Raw genomic sequence first — 25,021 nt, 5'->3', positions numbered from 1 at the left:
TTGCTTCTTCTCACTCCAAGTTTCCGCATGCCAATTATCCGCTAAATCGGAGAGTTTTTGAGCTTTAAAAGTTTTTTTCTTCTTACCTGCAAGTAGGCCAATTGCTGACCTGGTAACAGTACTCTGTTCTGATCTCGCCTCCTGCACAATCTTCTTGTGTGTCCGTCCCCAACTTTGGCAGCTTCTAATGGCTGCCTTTCCTGTCGTTGGGTCGAAGGCTGGATGCCAGTGCTGTAGGGAATTTGCAACTTCCCTGTTCGTGCTGGCCAGTGCCTTCTTTCTTCACTGTCCCTCCAGGACAGCTATGGTTCATTGAGAACCCCCAAAACAGCAGGAATTTCGGCATTCACCCCAGAGCCCCAGGGCACACCGTCCCCTCCTCTCAGAATTAAAGAATTAAAGATCAACATCAAGTTTCTTTATTGTCTCCCCATAAAATCGGGAAAAGAACTACTCAATGGTAGAGAACACGCTTTGCAGTCGGAAAATTCCATGTATTCTTTCTTCATCAACTCCAGGTAATTCAGCTGCACTTGGAGAATTGCTGATTTCCTGATATTCCTCAGCAGACAAGCTATTGTCTATTTTTTAAAAGCATATTTGACTAAATTACCGAAGAAGTGAGAAAGATAATCCAATAGGAGAAGACAATAATGACGCCAGTTGTGATAATTAGAAAAGCTTGCTGGCCTGAGAAGGGATAAGAAGTTATGAGATCCCAACTTGGATTAATTTGATTCTCTGTCCATACTGCTCTTAGTTACTCACCATCTCAAATCTTTTCTGAGGCACCTCCACAATTCCCGCTCCTTAGAATGTGGGTCTTCACCCACACCAAACTATACTTAAAACTGAAAGAAATCTGTTGACAGTGTGCTATGGCATCAGATTTTTATTGTGCCCATTTATATAAATAGATACAATTTTCAGTGATATTAATCCACACGGAGGTAAATGTCATGACTGTATAAATTATCTAGTCATCGTTAACGAGGGTTGGAGCACATTCGGCATGTAAATTGTCATTTTACATTCTACATGAATAGTTCTCCTTTGGCATAATTTTGTAGCGTGGCCTTGCCGTTTTCTAAAAAAAAAATAGACGCCGTTCTTTAAAATGAAACCCTTTTGACATGAGTCGATCTGTGTGGTTTTCACGTTTCCCAACCTCACACCTTGCAGATAACATTGGACACGCAGCACCCAGAATTCTCATTCTTGGGCCATGTGGGCTAGGTGTTGGGGAAGTTTTAGTCCCGACACCTAGAGAAGGACCAGGTTTTAGCAAAGCTTGTCAAAGTAACTTGTGATGTAGGAGACAACCAGACTGAGGGAGGTGGGGTCAAATGCATCATCGGTTTGGAATCCTTGCCACATTCTGTGTATTACTAATAAAGGATAATAGTTTGGTAGGGTTGATATGAGGGGTCCTTGTTGTTCTCTAAGCTTGGTGGTTTTCTTGCAGATGTTTCATGACCCAAACGAGGTAACATCAGTGACTGTTTGGGTAACGAAACATCCTCAAGCAAACAAGCAAGCTCAGAGAGCACCAAGGATCCCTCATGCTCTACGTATATCTGAAGTCTCTCTCCCTCCCTCCCTCTCCCTCTCTCTCCCTCCCTCTCCCTCCCCTCACTCCCTTTCTCTCTCACTCCCCCTCGCTCCGTCTCTCTCTTACCCTCCCCGTGTCCCTCCCTCTCCCTCCCTCCCCCCTCTTCCTCCTCCTCTCTTCCTCCCCCTCTCTCCCTCCCCTCGGTCCCTCTCTCTCTCCTCCCCTCTCTCCCTCCCTCTCTTCCTCCCTCTTCCTCCCGCTGTCTCCTCTCTCTCTCCTCCCCCTCTATCTCCCTCCCTCCCTCTCTCTCTCCTCTCCCTCTCCCTCCCTCTTCCTCCTCTGTCCCTCTCTCCCTCTCTCTCTCCCTCTCTCTCTCTCTCTCTCCCTCCCCTCACTCCCTTTCTCATTCCCTCCCCTCTTCCTCCTCTCTCTCCTCTCCCCCATCCCCCTCTTCCTCTCTCTCTCTCCTGCTCTCCCCCATCCCCCTCTCTTCCTCTCTCCCCCTCTCCCTCCCTCTCTCTCTCATGCACCTGCCCAGTACCTGTTATGTTGATATTTAAATGCACTCATCAGCCCCATTGATCTCTATTCAGAAAGGCAAAGACACTTTGCATTGCAATCTTAAATCCCCTTTCCTGGAGAGTCAGCGTCATTGAACTGGATGGGACATACGGGATTTAGACGGGATTTGGAGCCGCCTCGAACAGATAACCGACGCTCACACTCCTGCAGATGGTAGCAGCCCCAAAGGGAGTCACCATTCAGACGTGAAGACCTATTTCGAGATTGAAATAGATTTCTGACGCTCAGCTCGTTCATCTTCTCAGGATGCGATTTCAATCAGAGGGGCAACAAAATGATGAATCGTTTGACAAGACTTCTGCGTTTCCTTCCGCTCCCTTCCCACTCGCAGAGGCTAAAATGTAATACACTTCTCTCTCACACACACACACACAAACACACACACACACACACACACACACAGAGTCCTTCGTGGCTGTTACGGACTTCAACATGCAATGTGACCTTGGCCAGGCAAAGCGTGTTTGCTTAGCACAAAATCTTAATCGTGAGAAGTCGTAAGTAGGACTCTTCTTCTTTATTGCCCCCTCCGCCCCCCCACCCCCACAAGCCCTGGGCTTGGAAATTTATGGTTGGGGGGGTGGGACAGGTAGGATATGAGCAGTAGGCCAAATGGAGTAGGGGGTTATCTCATCGCTGTGAAAATGGCTCTCAGAAATCGATGTGACCTCTGCCAGGCTGTCACCGTATCCCCACCCTTGGCGTCCTATTTGTCTTTTCGGTCAAGAGCTCGGATCCGGAGGCTGTCTCCCCGGCTCTCTCTTGGGCCAGATTATCAAAATGAATCATGGCCTGCGTGGCTGTTACATTTCTATTTATTTTCCTGCTGCTGACTAGCTGGGGTGAAATATGACTTCTGTTTGCATTTGATCCTCACTGCAGCCACTGGCACCTAATTTAGCCGTGTCTATCTCTTTAAAGAAGACTAATGCTACTTTGGAACTTCAATCTGCCCTACCTTCACGTTACCAGCCATTGACTCTGCGCCTGCCGCCAGCCGGTATGAATTTTTGCGTGGTCCATTTTCGTGGCGTTGCTTTCTCCTTGCTCGGGATTGCCAGGTTGTTTTAAGACAGTGTGCTGCTCTAAATCCATTTCTTACAAACTCCCCCCCTTTCTCTCTCTCTCTCCCACCCTCCCTCTCCCTCCCTCTTTCTCTCTCCCTCCTTCCCTCTCCCTCCCTCTCTCCCTCTCTCCCTCCCTCCTCCCTCCTCTCCTCTCTCTTGGGCCAGATTATCAAAATGAATCATGGCCTGCGTGGCTGTTACATTTCTATTTATTTTCCTGCTGCTGACTAGCTGGGGTGAAATATGACTTCTGTTTGCATTTGATCCTCACTGCAGCCACTGGCACCTAATTTAGCCGTGTCTATCTCTTTAAAGAAGACTAATGCTACTTTGGAACTTCAATCTGCCCTACCTTCACGTTACCAGCCATTGACTCTGCGCCTGCCGCCAGCCGGTATGAATTTTTGCGTGGTCCATTTTCGTGGCGTTGCTTTCTCCTTGCTCGGGATTGCCAGGTTGTTTTAAGACAGTGTGCTGCTCTAAATCCATTTCTTACAAACTCCCCCCCCTTTCTCTCTCTCCCCTACCCTCTCCCTCCCTCTCCCTCCTTCCCTCTCCCTCCCTCTCCTTCCCTCTCTTCCTCTTTCGCTCTCTCCCCCTCCCTCTCTCTCCCTCCCTCCCTCTCTCTCTCCCTCCCTATCTCTCTCTCCCTCTTCCTCCTTCCCTCTCTCTCTCTTCCTCTTCCCTTCCTCTCTTTTCTTAGATTTACCTTACTATCTTGCTGTTTTAGGGCAAAGCAGTTAAAACAGTATCCATTTTTTTAAATTATTTGCATGAAATATCTAAGTAACAACACACACATAATTATAGCCTAATAAGGGAAGAATGTGTGTTGTTAAGATTAGTTTTCAAAAAGATGTGAAGTAAGATTAATTTTTTTTTTTAAAAAAAAGAGAGATAATAATAATTGGGAGGTCAGGCAAAACAGAATGGTTAAACCTTTATCTGAAATATTAACTGTAGTGATATTACAAGAAGCGTAATCTTAGCAACACAAAATAGTCTACTGTAATGTAGGATGCGGTGGCTCAGTGGCTAAGACGCCGAGCTTGTCGATCGAAAGGTCGGCAGTTCGGCGATTCGAATCCCTAGTGCCGCGTAACGGGATGAGTTCCCATTACTTGTCCCAGCTTCTGCCAACCTAGCAGTTCGAAAGCACGTAAAAAATGCAAGTAGAAAAAATAGGGACCACCTTTGTCGGGAAGGTAACAGCATTCTGTGCGCCTTTGGTGTTGAGTCATGCCAGCCACATGACCACGGAGACGTCTTCGGACAGCGCTGGCTCTTTGGTTTTGAAACAGAGATGAGCACCACCCCCTAGAATTGGGAATGACTAGCACATATGTGCGAGCGGAACCTTTACCTGTAATGTAGGCTGAACGTAGTACACTTCCTAAACAATGGTGCTCAGAACATAGACTAGCTTATATTTTTGATAAATCTTAAAAAATAATATGGAACTACAAGTACCAGCAACCCCTGCTAGCATGGCCAGTAATGAGAAATGCTGAGAGCTGAAACCAACAACTATCTGGAGAGTTGTGGTTTCTCCGTCTCTTATTTACAATGTGGCTACAAACCATTGAGGACGTCTTTAGAGCTTCCACGTTCATAAGAAGCATTATCACTTGCTCGGTGTATATTTTATAGCCTAGTCATTTAAAGGCAAAAACCAACTCACATAATTTCATGGTTTCCTCTTAAATCAGGTTAAGACAGACCCCACCAAAGGATGTATGGAGTGAAGTTTCAAGTGTTTGAATTAAATGTTTTTGGAAGGTTTCCAAAATGGGTGTGAGAGTCTGATCTGCTTCAGCAATTGCTTTGGTCCCAATGATCTAAGAGAAGACTTTGCAAAACATCTATCTTGGATCCTCAGTTCATTTAATTTTACTCGCTGTCCAAGACTCCAAAAGATGCTGAAGGGTCACTCTAGCTTGTAGTTTTATTTCCCACATTGTCAAATTGTACCCTGGAGGTCATTTGCATGGTGTCTTAACATCCTTTTCACTTCTCGCACCATTTAAAAAACATATTTTGACTATTATTAATCATTTAAAAATTGTTGGAATTTCTTGATAGAAAGGTACTGCTTAGCTGTGTTGCTCAAAAGGCATGAACCAATGGAATTCTAGTGAATTTAGGATTTCAGGTGGATGGTTATATAAATCAAATAATTAAATAAAGAAAATATAGGGCTCCAGTGGAGATAATGTGTGAGGCATGTTGACTCAGGGGCTTAAAAGACAACGGAGAAGGGCTGTGCTCCACCGCTTCAAGTCCTGACAGCCTGTGATGGGGTGAGCTCCCATTCCTGCCTCAGCTCCTGCCCACCTAGCAGTTTGAAAGCAATACAACTGCAAGTAAATAAATAGGTACCACTTTGGTGAGAAAATAAGAGCATTCCATGCTTTGCCGTACACTCTACACTGCGTTGTGATATCATATTGGCCACATGATTGCAGAATAGTTGCTGTATGAGAAGTCATTAAATGAGGACTATCTGTATGCAGAGGTACATTATCTCCAATAAAGATACAAGAGTTTCTCCAGGTTTTACTCTGCTAGTTGTAACCGACTTTAGAGGTCAGTACTAATTTCAGTTTCTCTCAGGGGTGAAATGCTCCCGGATCAGCCGATCCGGGAGCGATGGCGGCGGGTGGTTCGGAGAAAGAAAGAAAGAAAGAAAGACAGAAAGAAAGAAAGAAAGAAAGAAAGAAAGAAAGAAAGAAAGAAAGAAAGAAAGAAAGAAAGAAAGAAAGAAAGAAAGAAAGAAAGAAAGAAAGAAAGAAAGAAAGAAAGAAAGAAAGAAAGAAAGAAAGAAAAGAAAGAAAGAAAGAGGAGGGGAAGGAAGGACTACAAACCTGGCACTAGAGGCAGTTTCAGAGGATAAACTCCTTTACCTGTACTGGAGATCATGTACCTCTGCATACAGGTAGTCCTTGTTTAATGACTGCTCATACAGCAACTGTTCGATGTTATGGTGGCACTGAAGACATGGTATTTTGACTGGTCCTTGAACTTCTGTCTGTCCCAGCACCCCTGTACTCGTATGATTGGGATCTTGGGTGCTTGGCACTTGGCAAAAAGACTTTTTACCTTGTAATAAAATGTTCTTGTTTATTCTTGGGACATTTGAGGATTTGTTTCTAATTCCTCTTGATGGCTGTTTGTTTTTCCTAGCTCAGTTTACCGTAGGAGTGGCAAAGACAATTACGATTACCCTTGTTTTCTTTGTCACATTTTTTCCCATTACTCTGAACTTCTCTGCGACCTACCCTTCGTCAGCTGGAAAAAATGAAAACCCTCTCTGGAGGAGCTGCTTCCTCGTGTCTCCGGATTTAATTAAACAATCGAAGCTGACGGAGCTACAAATCACCCAATGTGGCGATTGTATAACGAAAAGATTGGCCATTTGCACAGATGGTTGACTTACTTCGTCACAGGAATAAGTGCAAGGACTCTGCATTCCACCTCAAATTCTCACTTCCTTTGAAAGAAATTTTGGCAGTCAAATCCTCTTCTGTCTAATTGGACGAGAACTGGTTGGCGGGGTGGAAATTGCAGGAGAAACTTGACATACCACATGCGATAAATCGAGTCTTTGGATTTCTGCAGAATCATTATTGGGAACGCAATCAGGAAAACCATTGTGACTTTTTGGTTTCTATGCAGGCATCATTTAAGGGTCTGATGAGCCACCGGGAAGACAGAATATTGGAATTGGGGCAAAAGTCTTTGTCAGAGTATATTCATGAATTGGACTAGGGCAGGGGTCTCCAACCTTGCTAACTTTAAGACTTGTGGACTTCAACTCCCAGAATTCCTCAGCCACCCCTGGAATAGGGCATAGCAGCAGGTCAGCCAATGAGGGCTGTTTGGTAACTGAAACATAGTATTTGTTGCATGGGGCCATAAGAGACAGTTTGGAGCCTGGGTGTGGCTTAACTGTTGTGTATATAAGCCTGAGGGCATTAGCTTCTCTCTTCTCCATTTTGCCCTCCTCCATTTTGCCGCCTCCATTTTTTATTTTTTTTTGGCCTTCTCCATTTTGTGCTTCCATTTTGTGCTGTATTTCTACTTCCTATTTCTCTTCTCTACAACGTGGAAAAACCTACAAGAGTACTGCGTGCCTTATGTGTTGTTATGTGTATAAAGACATTTGAATCCTGCTTAACAGTCTGCTTCTGTGTGCTGCAACAAACCCTGATAGTCTTCTTAGTTTTTTCCAAGTCTTAAATGTTGACCTGAATTCATCATTCCTTCTTTCAATTTATATCCCGAGCTTTCACTCAGGCATTCAAGGTATACCCCTCTCTTCTATTTTTTCCTCCCAAGGAACAGCCCCCTAGTTAGGTTGAGTTGAAAGAGTGACTGGGGGCTGAAGCAAGATAAGACCCAGTGCCCAGTGGTGGGTTTATACTGGTTCATACCGGTTCGGTTGAACTGGTAGCAGTGGCAGGAGGCTCCGTCCACCCACCCAAACATCATCACGGACGCTCTGCACATGCACAGAAGCGTTGCGTGCGTGTGAGCAAAGCAAGCGTGCGCACCCACTCACAGTTCCGAACCAGTAGCGAAGGTAAGTGAAAACCACTACTGCCAGTGGCTCTCTGGTGTCAGTCTCACCATCTTAATCCCAATCTCCATCCTCGCTTGGTGTTCCTCAAGTGACCAAATCGCTTATAACCCCTTTTGTGTCTCTTGTCTTAACAGAAGAAGTCCAGATCGCCATCCCAGTACTCAAACCAACCCTAGAAAAGGTCCAACTGGCCGGGCAGACTTTGCCCCCTGGATTTCCAGCACCGTTCCTCTTTGCTGATGGGCTGTCTTCAGTGGAAACTCTATTAACCAATATTCAGGTGAGGAAATCCTGTGATTATTCTCTTAACACTATCTGTAAATCCATAAAGGAGAGAGAGAATTAGCTGTGTTTAGAAGAATAGAATGGGATGGGATAGGATAGGATAGGATAGGATAGGATAGGATAGGATAGGATAGGATAGGATAGGATAGGATAGGATAGGATAAGGGAAGGGAAGGGAAGGGAAGGGAAGGGAAGGGAAGGGAAGGGAAGAGAATAATGGAATGGAGTAGAGTAGAATAGAATAGAATAGAATAGAATAGAATTTTTTTATTGGCCAAGTGTGATTGGACACACAAGGAATTTGTCTTTGGTCCATAAGCTCTCATTGCACATAAAAAGACAAGATATATTCGTCAAGAATCTTAAGGTGCAACACTTAATGATAGTCGTAGGGTACAAATAAGCAATCAAATCATACTAGGAAACAATATCAATATAAACTGTAAGGATACAAGCAAACAACGTTACAGTCATGCAGTCATAAGTGGGAGGAGATGGGTGATAGGGATGCTGAGAAGAACGCTGAGAAGTAATCGTAAGGCAGACTTAATGAATAGTTTGACAGTGTTGAGGGAATTATTTGTTTAGCAGAGTGATGGTGTTTGGGGAACAAACTGTCCTTGCGTCTAGTTGTTCTGGTGTGCAGTGCTCTATAGAGTTGTTTTGAGGGTAGGAGTTGAAACAGTTTATGTCCAGGATGTGAGGGGTCTGTAAATATTTTCACAGCCCTTTTTTTGACTCGTGCAGGATACAGGTCCCCAATGGAAGGCAGGTTGGTAGCCATTGTTTTTTCTGCAGTTCTAACTATCCTCTGAAGTCTGTGTCTGTCTTGTTGGGTTGCAGAACCAAACCAGACAGTTATGGAGGTACAGATGACAGACTCAATATTTTATCTGTAAAACTGGAACAGCAGCTCTTTGGGCAGTTTGAGCTTTCTGAGTTGGCACAGAAAGAACATTCTTTGTTGTGATTTCTTGATGACGTTTTTGATGTTAGGTGTCCATTTTAAGTCTTGAGATACGATAGAACCTAGAAATTTCAACGTCTCTACTGTTGATACTGTGTTATCTAGTATTGTAAGAGGTGGTAGCAAGGAGCAGAAAGAAGCTCTGAGAGGCTTACAGAATTCTGTAATTACACTCAATAACAATGAAATAGCATTCTTGTATTCCACTTTCCTGTTTTCTGACCAGGTCTACCACAAAAAAGGTTGACAGAATTCAACTTTGGTATAGAGTACAAAACCAGCTACTCTTGACACTCCACAGGAGAAAAAGACATATATTATACACTGTGTGTGTTTCCTGGAACACGAGCGAATGGCTATGCTAGGCTGTGTTTGATGGAGAGACTAAATATGAAAAGGGCTACTTGCTCTGATTCCCTGTCATCCTAGCAGGTGATAGTTTCCTTTTTCAGCTATAAAATCAACCAAGGGATGGGCCAGAATGAAAAGCAGGGGAAATATATATTTCAGAAGCATGAAGCTGAAGCCTGAAGATGACGAATGAGACTTCGTCGAAACGTCGCCAAGACACTTCCAATTTTATACGGGAGAAAACCCGAACAATCAAAGACCTACATATATATATATATATATATATATATATATATATATATATATATATATATATATATCAAAGTTCCCATTTATTAGAGTAGGTACACTGGCACATCTGGGAAAACCCAAATCTGAGAATTCCGGGTTTTCCCTCAGTAAATCAAAAAACCCCAAATCCATCTCCTGCACCCATCAGTCCATCACATGGTCCAATCGCCATCCGTCCCATCCCGAGATATCACTCCAACCACTCCTTCTCCAGATGCAGGACTATCCTGACCTTGACCGAAAAGAAGAATGCTATTTTGTCTAACTACATTCCCTCTACTAAATCCCCCCTCCTAGTTTCCCACACCCAAGAAGGTGGCAGCGTGTTAAAGATATTTTGAAAGAGGAAGGGGAACTTTAAACGAAAGAAGAAATGAGTGAGCAAGGGATTGATATAACCTGGTATTCATATGTGCAGATACAATGTACATATGAAAAAGATGTTAAAAGACAGGGATTTTACAAAGAATTAACGGAGTTAGATAAAAATTTAACAGGAACAGAAGTAAAACTAATAAAGAAATTGTTTAGCTACTTATTGGGTATAAAATTGGAAGAGGAACAAGGACAAGAGTCAATGATAGCGCGGGCAAAAATCTTTGGCCACACGATAGAATTAGATAAATGGCAGGAATTGTGGGACAGGAATTACAAATTAACGACGTCAACTGCATATAAAGAGAATTTATACAAGATGTTTTACAGGTGGCATTTACCACCGGCGAGTTTGGCGAAAACGTTTAAGGACAAATCAGCTAAATGTTGGAAATGCCACCAAATACCTGGATCATACTACCATATTTTTTTATTATTATTATTATTTTTTATTTGAATTTATATCCCACCCTTCTCTGAAGACTCAGGGTGGCTTACATTGTGTTAAGCAATAGTCTCATCCATTTGTATATTATATACAAAGTCAACTTTTATTGCCCCCAACAATCTGGGTCCTCATTTTACCTACCTTATAAAGGATGGAAGGCTGAGTCAACCTTGGGCCTGGTGGGACTTGAACCTGCAGTAATTGCAAGCAGCTGTATTAATAACAGACTGTCTTAGCAGTCTGAGCCACAAGAGGCCCCTATGTGGTAGACATGTGGTAGACATGTGGAGAAGCAAAAAAGTAGTGGACAAAAATCAAGTCACGGTTGGAAGAGATGATACAGCAACGTACTGAATTGAAGCCAGAAATATTTTTGCTAGGAATTTTATCTGAAATGTATAATAAAGAGAATGTATATTTGATTATTCATGTATTGACTGCAGCTAGAATTGTATTTGCACAACATTGGAAAGGTGAAGAGATTCCCGTTGATGAGAAAGTGATAAGGAAAAGATTAGAATGTGCAGAAATGAACAGATTAACATTAGTAATTAAGGAGAAAGAACAAACTGAATGATAGAGGGAGCTTCGCGTAGCTCCCGTGTAACACCGCTCCTGCGCAGACTGCACTGGCTACCTGTGGCCTTTCGGGTGCACTTTAAGGTTTTGGTTACTACCTTTAAAGCGCTCCATGGCTTAGGGCCTGGGTACTTACGGGACCGCCTACTGCTACCTCATGCCTCCCACCGACCCGTGCGCTCTCACAGAGAGGGACTTCTCAGGGTGCCGTCCGCCAAGCAATGTCGGCTGGTGGCCCCCAGGGGAAGATCCTTCTCTGTGGGGGCTCCCACCCTCTGGAACGAACTTCCCCCGGGTTTACGCCAAATACCTGACCTTCGGACCTTCCGCTGCGAATTGAAAACACATCTATTTATTCGCGCGGGGCTGGCCTAAATTTTATTGGTTTTAAATTTATTACTAATTTTAATGGGGTTTTTAGTTTTATATTTTTAAAGTTTTTAGGCCAACTATATAATAAGTTTTTTAATTTGTATTTTAATTGTATATTTTTGTATCGTTTTGTTTTATCTTGGCTGTACACCGCCCTGAGTCCTTCGGGAGAAGGGCGGTATAAAAATTGAATAAATAATAATAATAATAATAATAATAATAATAATAATAATAATAATAATAATAATAATAATAATAATAATGTGATATGGAGAGAAAAAAAGGAGTTTGGAAATGAAGAAGATTAAAGAGAAAGTAAAAATACATTAAGATAAAGATGTAAATAAAAAGGAAATTGTTAGTGTGTATATATAGGGCCGGTTTAGCTCACGCTGGTAAAGCCTGTTATTAAGAACACAGTAGCCTGCAATTACTGCAGGTTCGAGCCCGGCCCAAGGTTGACTCAGCCTTCCATCCTTTATAAGGTAGGTAAAATGAGGACCCAGATTGTTGGGGGGGCAATAAGTTGACTTTGTAAAAATATACAAATAGAATGAGACTATTGCCTTATACACTGTAAGCCGCCCTGAGTCTTCGGAGAAGGGCGGGGTATAAATGTAAACAAAACAATATATATATATATATATATATATATATATACATATATATATAATGAGAATAAGGATATTTAATGTTAAAATGTATTATTATTATATTAAGAAGAAAATGGAGAACATTATAATGTTTAAATATTTAATATACTATAATATTAAGCTTAGCGAAATAATGTTGTGTGAATGAGATGGAAAATGGTGAATGATGTTGCACAGAGATGTTTGTAACCAGACGATGGACAGATGGAATGTTTTGTAATTGAAAAATAAAAATAAACTTTTTAAGAAGGAGTAGGAGATGGCAGCGTGGAAGCTTCCGGTTCTAATATGGCTTCCAAAGCTGACGGGAGATTTCATCTTGGTCTGGTTTTTTTTGGTTGTTTTTTTTTACAGGGGTTGCTGAAAGTCGCCGTAGATAACGCCCGAGTGCAGGAAAAGCAAATCCAGCAGGAGAAGAAAGAACTAAAGATGGAGCTTTGCAGAGAAAGAGAATTGAGAGAGAACCTGGAAAGGCAGCTGACAGCTGAGCTGCAAAGCAGAGGTAATCTGAGAGAGAGAAGGACTGATAGGAAGAAATGTCTTACGGTCCCAAAGGTGACTGTTTTTCAAGAGGTAGCTGGGCTTTCTTGGTTTTTCTTTGAAGGCGTTTTGCTTCTCATCCAAGAAGTTTCTTCAGCTCTGACTGGATGGTGGGGAATGGAAGGATTTTATTCCTTGCAGGCGGCTAGTCATTTCCATTCTTTTTAGAGAGTTGTTGAGGCCACTTGGGGAGGTGGGGGTTTCTGTGTCCTCAGAGTCACCTGAGCACATATATCTCAACCAGCAAATGCTCTGTCTTACACATTGGAAAAAAGAATCTGAACACTAAATACAAGCTTGATGGACATGACCTTGTAGATGGCCCCCACCCCGTTAAAGACCTTGGAGTTTTCATATCCAATGATCTAAGTGCCAAAGCCCACTGCAACTACATCGCAAAAAAGGGCTTTAAGAGTTGTAAACTTAATCTTGCGTAGCTTCTTCTCCAGAAACACTACACTACTAACCAGAGCATATAAAACATTTGCTAGACCAATTCTCGAATACAGCTCGCCTGTCTGGAACCCATACCTCATTTCGGACATTAATACAACTGAGCGTGTCCAGAAATATTTTACAAGAAGAGTTCTCCACTCCTCTGATTACAACAAAATACCTTATGCCACCAGACTTGAAATCCTGGGTTTAGAAAATTTAGAACTCCGCCGCCTTCGACATGATCTGAGTTTAACTCATAGACTCATCAGTTACAATGTCCTTCCTGTTGAAGACTACTTCAGCTTCAATCGCAACAATACATGAGCACTAGATTTAGAGCAATAGATTTAAGCTTAATGTGAACTGTTCCAATCTTGATTGCAGAAAATATGACTTCAGAAGCAGAGTTATTAATGCCTGGAATGCACTACCAAACTCTGTGGTCTCTTCCCAAAATCCCCAAAGCTTTAACTAAAAACTGTCTACTATTGACCTCACCCCATTCCTAAGAGGTCTGTAAGGGCGTGCATAAGAGCACCAGCGTGCCTACCGTTCCTCTCCTAATGTTCCCTTTGATTATATCCAATTTCATATAGTTATTACATACTTATGCTTATATATATACTTATATATTGTATAGTTATTTCATGCTTCTGCTTATATATACTGTTGTGACAAATAAATAAAATAAATAAAAATAAATATAGCAGCACAATCATTGACAAAATTCCTCTTGCACGCCAGGTGCTGAACCAAACTGTCAGCGGAGGTGTCCCTCTGTCTTCAGATTTTGGGGGAGGTCCCTGTTCCTAATGGCTCTGTTGCTCTTTCAGCCACGATTCAAAAGCGCTTGAAAAAGGAGAAGAAAGCAAAGAGGAAATTGCAGGAAGCTCTGGAGTTCGAATCGAAGCGGAGAGAGCAGGTGGAACAAGCACTGAAGCAGGCTACGACAGGGGATGGTCTCAGGATGCTGAACGGTAAAAGGATCTTCTGGATCTCATTTGATCAGCTGTTGGGGGAGGGGGAGGCAGCTGAGTAAGAGTCAAAGCACTCACGGTGCTTTGAGCTTCTTGGAGGGGGGAATGGGGATGCAAGATTAAAAAAATGGGGATACTAGGTTAAAAAATGGGGATACATGATTTAAAAAATTGGGATACAAGGTTAAAAAAATGGGAATGCAAGATTTTAAAAATGGGGATACAAGGTTAAAATAATGGGGATACAAGATTAAAAAATGGGGACACATGATTTAAAAAATGGGGATACAAGGTTAAAAAAATGGGGATACAAGATTAAGAGTGGTTAGAGTGCAGTACTGCAGAGTGACGCGGTAGTTAGAGTGCAATACTGCAGGCTACTTCTGCTGACTTGTCGGCTGCCTGCAATTTGGCAGTTCAAATCTCACCAGCTGAAGGTTGACTCTGCCTTCCATCCTTCCAAGGTGGGTAAAATGAGGACCCAGATTATTGGGGGAAATATGCTGACTCTGTAAAACCGCTTAGAGAGGGCTGTAAAAGCACTGTGAAGTGGTATATAAGTCTTAAGTGCTATTGCTATTAACAAATCTTCCAATATGATTGCATTGTCTGCATTTCGTGGTTGACAGTGATATGAATGTTATGCTTGGCAGATGCTGGGATTCCGGAAATGGAAGTTGACCACAACGGCACTCAACATGAGAACGCGGCAATGCAAGGTATGTGGTCTTGCAGGATATATCCTATACGGTATTGAAGGGATGTCAGTAGGATACAGCACAATAAGCCCTCTCCGTATAAAGGACAATTAAAAATCAACATGGGTTAGAACTGAATCACTAAAACTCCAATCTCTTGGTCTTTCCAAACAAAAATTCCCACCAATGGGCTACACATGAATGTGTAGCCCATTGAATGAATGAATGTGAACTTAGTGCATTTCAACAAGGTATTCAAGACCAGGAAGTCCAACAGTCCCATCTGCTCTACCCAATAACGTTTTCTTGAGCAGGTATAAACTCCCCCCATAAACCACCGAGATATTTGTATCATATAACTGTCTCTAAATTTTAAAGGATCTAATTCTAGATTGTTGGAATGCCCTCCTCACAGCAGCCAATCCAAAAAAGTTCTGTATAAGGAAGAACTCATAACTCCTTCAATTAGAATAGAGCTGGAAGAGACCTTTGGAGGTCTTCTAGTCCAACCCCCTGCTCAAGCAGGAGAGCCTAGACCATTTCAGACAAGTAGCTTCCCGATCTTTTCTTAAAATCCTCCAGTGTTGGAGCACCTACAGTGTCTGAAGGGAAGCTGTTCCACTGGTTAATTGTCCTCACTGTTAGGAAGTTTTTCCTCAATTCCAGCTTGCTTCTGTCCTTGATTAATTTCCATCCATTTTTTCTTGTCCTGCCCCCTGACAAAATATAACCACTTAGCTGACAAAAATCAAGAAAAGAAGCAACCTAGAACTAAGGAGAAATTTCCTGACAGTCACAGCAGTTAATGAGTGGAACAACTTGCCTCCAGAAGTTGTGAATGCTCCAACACTGGAAGTTTTTAAGAAGAGATTGGATAACCATTTGTCTGAAGTGGTGTAGGGTTTCCTGCCTGGGCAGGGGGTTGGACTAGAAGACCTCCAAGGTCCCTTCCAATTCTGTTGTTGTTGTTGTTGTTGTTGTTGTTGTTGTTGTTGTTGTTGTTGTTATTATTATTATTATTATTATTATTATTATTATTATTATTATAATAAAATATCCAGGAAATTCTGATCTCTTCTACATATCATTCTTCCTGTCAAAGACATAGGCTTCTCTAAACATAGCTAACTTTTAATATAATATAATATAACAACAGAGTTGGAAGGGACCTTGGAGGCCTTCTAGTCCAACCCCCTGCCCAGGCAGGAAACCCTACACCATCTCAGTCAGATGGTTATCCAACATTTTCTTAAAAATTTCAAAAAATTTTAAAAATTTTCAAAAAAATTTTTTTGTTCTATTGCCTGTAAAATTAGGCAGACTTTGATCACTTTATCAATGATTCCATTATGCTCTTGTTTTGTTCTGTTTTATTTTAATGTTTTAATATTTATTCTAGTCTGCGACCAGAATAAAAGATTGAATTGAATTGAGAACGATCTTGCAATATTTCTGTATGGGTAGTCCTTGACTTATGACTGTTGGTTTAACACCCGTTCATAGTTACGAGGGGATGGAATTCTACTGGTTCAGACCGGTTCAGGCGAACCAGTAGCTCTGACGATCGGCTGGAAGCGAACCGGTTCGCTCCAACGATTAGGTGGGCCCGCCCAGCCACCCCTGCTCTTTACTTACCTTTATCATCTCAGCTGATTGGCGTGGCAGAGTGGATTGCCGCACCTCAGCTGTGTTATTCCCAAGTGGTAACATGGAAGGTTAGTATTTGTAAAACTGTGCATGTGCGCGAAGCCAAACGGTTGTTAAACCGGCAGCATCCCACCACTGGTTACAATGACCTGTCTGTTGTGACCCAGTCCCAAGTAGGTAGGAGGAAACTCAGTCAGTGTAAAAACAAACAAACTTTATTCAAACAGCTGAGAATTACTTCATTCTCAGCGTAGTTCAACTAAATTGAAGCAAATTCCTCCCAACACAATTCCTCAGTCCTATCACCAACTTTGGTCCAATTAGGCAAACTGCCAAAGGCCTTTCTTGGCAAAAGTTCAGAAGACACCGATACAAAATAAATGCAATAAGACGAAGCTATTGTAGTTGTTTTCCAGCAAAGAGCCCAAACGCCCTTGCTGGTCTTTTAAGCTTTATGGGAGGGGCTAATCATCTCTTGGCCCTACTCCGAAGTTGTCCTCTTTGCTTGAGCTGTTCTTGCCTTCTGGCAGCTCTTCTCATGCGTGCATTAGGAACAGGCTCCTCCTGTTCCTCTGCCTCACTACTGTCAGCCTCTGGAGGCTCCGAAGTCCGCACATCACTCCCCGATGGCCCTGGCCCCATCTCTGCCTCCAATGCAGAGTCCTCATCCGGGCCTTCCCTAGCCTCCAGGACTGGCCCACGCTCTTTCTTAGCTTCATCGCTGTCTGACTCCATTGCCAGCTCAGCAAGCTGCTGGCGGACCACAACACTGTCTTCCAAGTTATGACAATGATTTACTCATCATTCAGATATCCAATTGCCCGTCAGACGTTGCTAATCCGAAGGAAAGATTTCGATTTAAACCCTCAGGGTACTCCGGTGTCCATAATTCACTTGTAGCCAAACATGGGGACAGCAAGCATCCGTTTGTTTCCATCAACCAATCTCCCTTTCCCATAAAATAAACATCCCGGGTGTCATTAAAAGCACCTTCAGATCAATGATTTTTGCAAATGACATTCAAGGACCGTTTGAGGGCTGCCTTTTTTTTTTTCTTTTTTTTTTGCTGATAAAAGCAAATTAAATTAGCGTAACTATGAGCCGCGCTGATAAAAAAAAAAGAAACGGGGAAGCCAAAAACAGCAGCGCCATTAGCGAACAAAGTAATATTTTCTCTTTACTGCTTTCTGCCATTTAGTTATTATCCTATTGGAAATCTAATTATAATCCTTTTTACTCCCCAGTCAGACTTCACAGTTTTTGCAAGCTTAGCACTGACATGTGATTTCATTAGATTTGATCGCTTGTGCCCAGATTGACTTCACTTCAGTCGGAGACCTAAAAGGCCTCTCGGTTTCTCGGATTCCCTGTTTGCACATCAAGGCAACAGCTCCTTTAATTAATTAGCACGAAACCGCAGTAACGTGAACTGCTGAACAGAAAATAACGCCGTTTTACGAGCACCGGGAGATTTCTTCTTCTTCTTCTCCGTGTGGAGACCTTAGTTAACGTTGGCACAGCGATAGGCGCAAAGGAAGGAAAAAAAGATCACTCCTGCACATTTTTCATCTTTTTTTTTTTTAAAGCTGATGGCCTTTTATAAGGCAAGTCCGTGAGAAATGTGAGAATGTGGGGGGAACAGGGATTTGATCAGAGAGAAGCAAACTAGAGGGATAGAATCCAGCTCATGTGAAGTGTTAATACCACTTTATAAGGCCTTGGTAAGGCCACACTTGGAATATTGCATCCAGTTTTGGTCGCCACGATGCGAAAAAGATTTTGAGATGCTAGAAAGAGTGCAGAGAAGAGCAACCAAGATGATGAGGGGACTGGAGGTTAAAACATATGAAGAACGGTTGCAGGAACTGGGAATGTTTAGTTTAATGAAAAGAAGGACTAGGGGAAACATGATACCAGTGTTCCAATATCTCAGGGGCTGCCCCAAAGAAGACGGAGTCTACTATTCTCCAAAGCACCTGAGGGTAGGACAAGAAGCAATGGATGAAAACTAATCAAGGAGCACTAAGGAGAAATTTCCTGACAGTTAGAACAATTAATCAGTGGAACAGCTTGCCACCCGAAGTTGTGAATGCTCCAACACTGGAAGTTTTTAAGAAGATGTTAGATAACCATTTGTCTGAAATGGTATAAGATTTCTTGCCTAAGCAGGGGGTTGGACTAAAGACCTCCAAGGTCCCTTCCAACTCTCCTATTCTATTGTATTCTATTGTATTCTATTCTATTCTAGAACTTCAAGGAGAGAAGCAACCTAGTCCCCAGCCCCCGGTTTATGGAGCGGGACTGGTCAACAACCGGTCCGCCCAAACAAACAAAGCCCCATCCGTGGGATGCAGGCAGCATGTGAATCCACGCCCCTTCTGGTCCACGGAAAAACATTTTGTCCATGGAACCTGGTCCCCAAACAGTTGGGTGCCACTGACCTAAGAACTAAGGAGAAATTTCCTGACATTTAGAACAATCAATCAGTGGAACAGAAGTGGTGAATGCTCCAACGCTGGAGTTTTTTTAAGAAATGGAGTGTGAAATGGTGTAGGGTTTCCTGCCTAAGCAGGCAGTTGGATGAGAAGACCTCCGTTATTCTGTAATCAGAACTTCAAAGGCGATTGTAACTCCCTTGTCCCAAGTAACTTTGAACGGCTGCTAAGTGGCCGGTCGTAAGTCAAAGGCTACCTGTATAGCAGACTATATTGCAAATCCAGAATCGGGCATGCTTTCCTTACGCAGTCTTGATTGGGGTGCTAAGAGAGAGACATAACTCTGAAGGTTAAAAGTTCCCACTTCCCACTCTGGTTCTATTTTTCCCTTTGTGATTCCAAATATAGAACATAGGGACAACATCCAAATATTATTAACACAGGATAGTCGCATCTGGCCAAGACCGGCAACATACAAGTTTTCATACCTAACTCCATAAAAACGAAATAAATGTATTTGGATTAAAGGCAAACAGGTGAGATCTTTCTTCAAGTTATACAAGGTAGTTATCTTTTTCTAAATGTCTTGCTTATTAAGGCAGTCGTGCATTTCATGGCAGGTTATAAAAGTCTATCGTGCACTGGGGCCTCGTAAGCATATTTTAGTGTAAGGGAATATCATTTACACCTTTTTATACTGTCAATAGGATCTCTAGAGATTTCCCTTCCATCTAATGTAAACCCATTCTTTTGCTCACCTTTGTCTAATTCCCTTTTTAAAGGAGCGAGTGAATATTTGATTATGGCATAAAGCTAAAAAGAGAGTACATTTATGGCCCAAAGATTTATTTAAAATCTTGTCTGCGTGCAGGCAGTCCTTGACTTAAAGGCAATTTATGTAATAATGGTCCAGATTTACAATGGTCTTCCCCACCCTTCCTGAGTCACCTCGCCCTCCTTACCTGGGACTCTGTCCACTTAACGACCCACAAAATCACGTAACAATCATTACTGGGAGTTCCAGGATTCATTGAGAGAAGCAGTCATGCGTCTGTCTCTGATTGCTTCACTCAACAACTAAAATTCCAGTTCTATTTGTGGTTGTAAGTTGAGGGCTACCTGCACAGGTGAAATGTAAAATTTGTTACTACCGGTTCTGTGGGCATGGCTTGGTGGTGGTGGTGGGGGGGGAATGTGACTGGGTGGGCGTGGCCAACTTTTTTTTTCTTTAACTTTTAAAAGCATTTTTTTCTACAACCTCGTCGGCTGAAAAGGTTGTAGAAAAAATGCTTTTAAAGGGCTTCTGACGATCCCAGCTGAGTTGCCTGATCGTCAGAACCCTTTAAAGCAGCGGTTCTCAACCTGTGGGTCGGGACCCCGTTGGGGGTCGAATGACGATTTGCCAGGGGTCGCCTAAGACCATCAGAAATATGGGAAGTATACTTGCGAGTCGAAGAATCGCGCTCCAATGGTTGACTCCACAAGCCAGCTGCAGGCTCTTCAAATCACTAGCCGAATTCGGCTTCAGGCGCGATGAATTAAAAAAGAGAGAAATCTTTGCTCTGATGTCTCCCTCTCAAGCCAGCTGCAATCACTCCCAATCGCTAGCCTAATCTGGCTTCAGGCGTGATAAACTTAATAGGGGAGGAGTCTCCACTTTAATGCCTCCGTCCTCAAGGCAATCGCAAGCAGTTCAGATCGCTAGCCAATACGGCTTCAGGCGCAATAAATTCAAAACAAAAATAATTTTACGGTTGGGGTCGCCACATCGTAGGGAATTGTATTAAAGGGGTCGCCACATCGTGGGAATTGTATTAAAAGGGGTCGCAGCACTATAAAGGTTGAGAACCACTGCTTTAAAGCATTTTTTACAAACTCTTCAGCCGAAGAGGTTGTAAAAAAAATGCTTTTAAAGGGTTCTGACGATCCCAGCTGAGCAGCGGGATCATCAGAGGCTTTTTTTTTTACTTTTAAAAGCATTTTTTTGGCCAAAGAAAAAATGCTTTTAAAAGAAAAAAAAAACTGGGAGCATTTCACCCCTGGAAGGCACACCTGCACGCAAAGCAAAGAGGTGGCACGCGTGCTCACATTTTCAGTGCTGGGCAAACCAGTAGGTAAATTATGTGAATCCCACCTCTGGTTGCCCCCCATTTTTGATCTGGGGTAAGGGGAGAAAAAAGGGTTGTGTGTGGAAGAGTTCCATCATAACCTTCTCTTGATATTAAAGCAAAGGCAGAGAAGCTGTAAACTAGTAAGAAAAGTGATTACCCAGTGGAAAACAGAATGCTCACCCGTCCTTCTCAGCCAACTCATATTTAAGGTAAAACTGAGAAGCCCATCAAAACGTCCTTCTCTGAAAGAAATATTGAAAGGAGGGTTGGTGTTTTTTGGTGGGGTTTTTTTTTTTGGCCCATCACATTGAATGATAGCAGTTGCAAAAAAAAAAAAAGCAACGCTTGAATGTTGTCACTTGAGAAGGAAAGAGAGAGAGACAAAGACGTTGATCTCTGAACACCAGTTCCTTCACAATTTGAGATGGGAGATTCAGTCCCGCTCAAGGAATTCTAAACTGGCAGGTTTTTCGTCAACGTGATGCCCAAACGGCAGAAACGGATCTTCCCAAAACATGGGATGTGAATAGGAAATCGCAAGAGTGGATAGAGCAGGGGTGTGAAACCCGATTTCATTGAGGGCCGCGTCAGGGTTGTGCTTGACCTCGGGGAGTCGGGTGGGTGTGGTCAGCTCGACGTCACTCATGTCGTGGGTGCCTGTGGTGGCTTGAGCGCTCTGTCAGCTAAATCAGAGCTCGGGAGGGCCGCACGCAGCCCTCCCCAGCTCCATTTTCCCTGGCGGACACACCGCGGGCCAGTCCTTCATTGTTTCCACGGTGATCCCGCGGGCCAGATCTAAGCACTCTATGGGCCGGATCTGGCCTGTGGGCCTTGAGTTTGACACCCCTGGGATAGAGAATATTTAAACTTTTTTTTTTCCATTTCTTTTTTTTTAAATTTCTTCTAATACAAACATTCTATCTTTCATTAAACAGTGTGTCATCTGAGTATAAAATTCTTTGTGTCTTAACAATTAAACTTGCCACCATGTTCATTACTTACATTCATTCTTATATTAATACTAGATAATAATAATAATAATAATAATAATAATATGACATAACCCTAGCATTTCTCTTAACTTATCTAATCTTACAATATATTGCTCTCATATTTATTCTCTAACCATTGATAAAATAACTCCCATATATTATAATAATCTTGATTCCTCCTTTCCTTGAATTGCAAGTGTTAATCTATTCATTCCTGCACATTCTAATATTTTCTTAATCACTTCGCTTTTCCAGTTTTGTGCAAATGCAATTCTAGCTGCGGTTACTACATCAATAATCAGATATACAATTTCTTTACTATAAGTTCCCGATGAGATCCCCAACTGGAATAGTTCAGGTTTTAAGTCAGTATGTTGTTGCGTCATCTTCTCCAACCACATGCGAAGTACCTCTTTGCTCCACACCTGTCTACCACACAGGACCCTGGTATCTGTTGACATTTCCAACATGTAGTTGCTTTATCTTTAAACATTTTTGCCAGTCATTTGGGTGATAAATGCCGTCTATAAAACATATAAGTTTTCCTCGTATGCAGTTGACAGTGTTAATTTGTAATTCCTATCCCATAATTTTTATTTTTATTTTTCATTTCTAAGTGCCTCCGAAGCCCAGTTCTGTCCCCTTTCTCCATCCTAAATTCTCAGGCTTCTGGACATTCCTGAGGCATTAATTTGTCTGTGATATTTATTCGTGTTTACGTTCAGGCTCCATGTTGGATCATTGCCGTTCCATGAGGCCAGGCCTTCTTTAAAACATGAAACGTTCAATTCCTAATTAGCCATTTCCTGTTTGTAATGGAGCGAACATGCTGGATAGCGGATTGAAATTCAGCTCCTGCCCTCGTCTGTTTATCGTTCCAGATGTTTTTGTTTTAGCTAGGAGTTGACTTTGACAGCTCCCGTTAAATGATAAATCACTCATATTATAGCTGAAATGCATTTTAAAATTGAAATGTAACAAAAGTTGGCAATCGCTCTGAGGATATGTGTCATTTAGCTGGTCACTATAGGTTGCGTCCTAGGCAGCGGTGGGATTCAGCCGGTTCACACCTATTCGGGAGAACCGGTTGTTGGAAGACATCTTCTTTTGTTTTTTTCCACTTTGCAGGGCTAATCCTATAAGGAAAGCAGGAAAAAAACATTCTGGTGTTGTTTCTAGCCTAATCTTTATTGCCCTGCTTACAGAAACTGCCTCTCTGGTTAACTCTTATTACATTGTAACAGCTAAGGCGAAGCGCCCATTGAGGTGAGTGATGTTGAGTTAGCCATGCCCACACGGTCACATGACCACTGAGCCACGCCTACACAACTGTTCATTAGGGCCGAGAACCAGTTGTTAAATTATTTGAATCCCACCACTAGTCCTAGGGTAGATTTAGTATTGGCACATGCAAATCCAAAAGGCGAGATCAGTTGATTCTTGGCCCAAGCTTAGTTGGGTTGATCATTTTCACTGTGGTTTCTAAAATCAGAAGTCAGTAGCTAGAGCTTTCAATCTGTTGGAAAAACAAATGCAGATTCCTTTGTTTCTTTAAATGATTTTATTTATTTTTTCCTTTGACTTTCAAAGCAATAGCAATAGCACTTAGACCTATATACCGCTTCATAGTGCTTTACAGCCCTCTTTAAGCAGTTTATAGAGTCAGCCTATTTGCCCCCCAACAATCTGGGTCCTCATTTTACCCACCTCAGAAGGATGGAAGGCTAAGTCAACTTTGAGCCAGTCAGGATCGAACTGCTGACAGTCGGCAGAGTTAGCCTGCAATTTCAAATAACTGATAACTTTGTAACTGATTCGTATTTATGATGAAGTGCCCCATGGTCATGTGATCCCCTTTTGTGACTTTCTGACAAAACAAAGTCAGTGGGGGAAGCCAGATTGACATAAAAACCTGTCCCTAATTTAACAACGGCAGGGATTTACTTAACAACGGTGGCAAGAAAGGTCATAAAATAGGGCCAAACTCAGTTCGCAACGGTCTCCCTTAGCAACAGAAAATGTTGGGCTCAATTGTGATTGTTAAGTCGAGGCCTGCCTGGTATTAGCCTTGACACCGTCCATTGCAGGGGTCTCCAACCTTGGCAACTTTAAGCCTGGAGGACTTCAACTCCCAGAATACCCCAGCCAGAAAAGCAAAGCAAAGCTGGCTGGGGAATTCTGGGAGTTGAAGTCCACCAGGCTTAAAGTTGCCAAGGTTGGAGATCCCTGGTCTGATGTGTATGTCGTCTTCATAAAAAACAAACAAACTTGCATTCCAGCTTTCAAGAACTTCACGTAAAGACAATGGAATGGCAATATCCTTTTCCTTCTCCCCCCCCCTCTTTTTTTCTTTTCCAGAAAACAGAACATACATCAAACCAACCATTATGTACTGAAGATGCCTAATTTGACATGTTTGTGTGGGGCGGGGGAGGGGCGGGGGACATGTAACAGTCACTTCTGAAGATTATAAAACTCCTGCAAAGAAGTCTCGTTTTTTTCAATCCTGGATAGCCTTCGGTGCGCTGTGAAGACCCAGACGTCGTAACACGGACTCTTAACAACTCCTGTGTTGGAAAACCGTTGTACCGTCACAGAGAAATGTGGAGACTCGCGAGCTTGGCCATCCCAAAACCTTTTGCAGCAGAATATTTCTAAGTCCTAGGAAAAAAACAGAACGGGGAAAGAGTTCCATTTTACCATTTTTTTAAGCACATAATAGGTATGAGTCCCTGGAAGAATTGCCTCTGTGGGAGGAGCAAGGGGGGGGCGACGATGACACCCCTGTGATGATGTCATGATGCAAATTCCTTGCATCGTCATGATGCCATTACATACCCGTGTTTCCCCAAAAATAAGACCCTGTCTTATATTTTTTTGAACCCCGAAATAAGCACTTGGCCTTATTTTCAGGGAGGTCTTATTATTTTGGGACGCATGGAGCAAGACGGGGCTCCTCTTGCCGTCTTACCTAATTTCCAGCTCTGTCTCCCTAACCCTAACCAGAGGAAATGGCGGGAACCGGCTGCGCATGCGGTTAAATATTTTCGGGAGGGCTTATTTTGGGGGGGGTATTTTC

The 25,021-nt window shown here is 42.6% G+C and overlaps 1 protein-coding gene across 1 annotated transcript in view; it reads left to right on the top strand.

Moving 5' to 3' along the window:
• Nucleotides 1-24,363, top strand: part of DACH2 (dachshund family transcription factor 2) — a 371,548-nt gene extending 347,185 nt beyond the window's left edge. The window contains exons 9-13 of the mRNA XM_058154632.1: nt 7,918-8,063; nt 12,459-12,606; nt 13,916-14,059; nt 14,713-14,778; nt 24,301-24,363. Of these exons, the coding sequence (XP_058010615.1) occupies nt 7,918-8,063; nt 12,459-12,606; nt 13,916-14,059; nt 14,713-14,778; nt 24,301-24,338 (542 nt within the window). The 3' untranslated portion in view covers nt 24,339-24,363. The remainder of the gene's footprint in view (nt 1-7,917; nt 8,064-12,458; nt 12,607-13,915; nt 14,060-14,712; nt 14,779-24,300) is intronic.
• The last annotated feature ends 658 nt before the right edge of the window (nt 24,364-25,021 follow it).

Source organism: Ahaetulla prasina, chromosome 11 (genome assembly GCF_028640845.1).
Source record: "Ahaetulla prasina isolate Xishuangbanna chromosome 11, ASM2864084v1, whole genome shotgun sequence".
Taxonomy (NCBI): Eukaryota; Metazoa; Chordata; class Lepidosauria; order Squamata; family Colubridae; genus Ahaetulla; species Ahaetulla prasina.
Note: the sequence above shows the minus strand (reverse complement) of the source record. Positions and strands in the feature narration are given on the sequence as shown.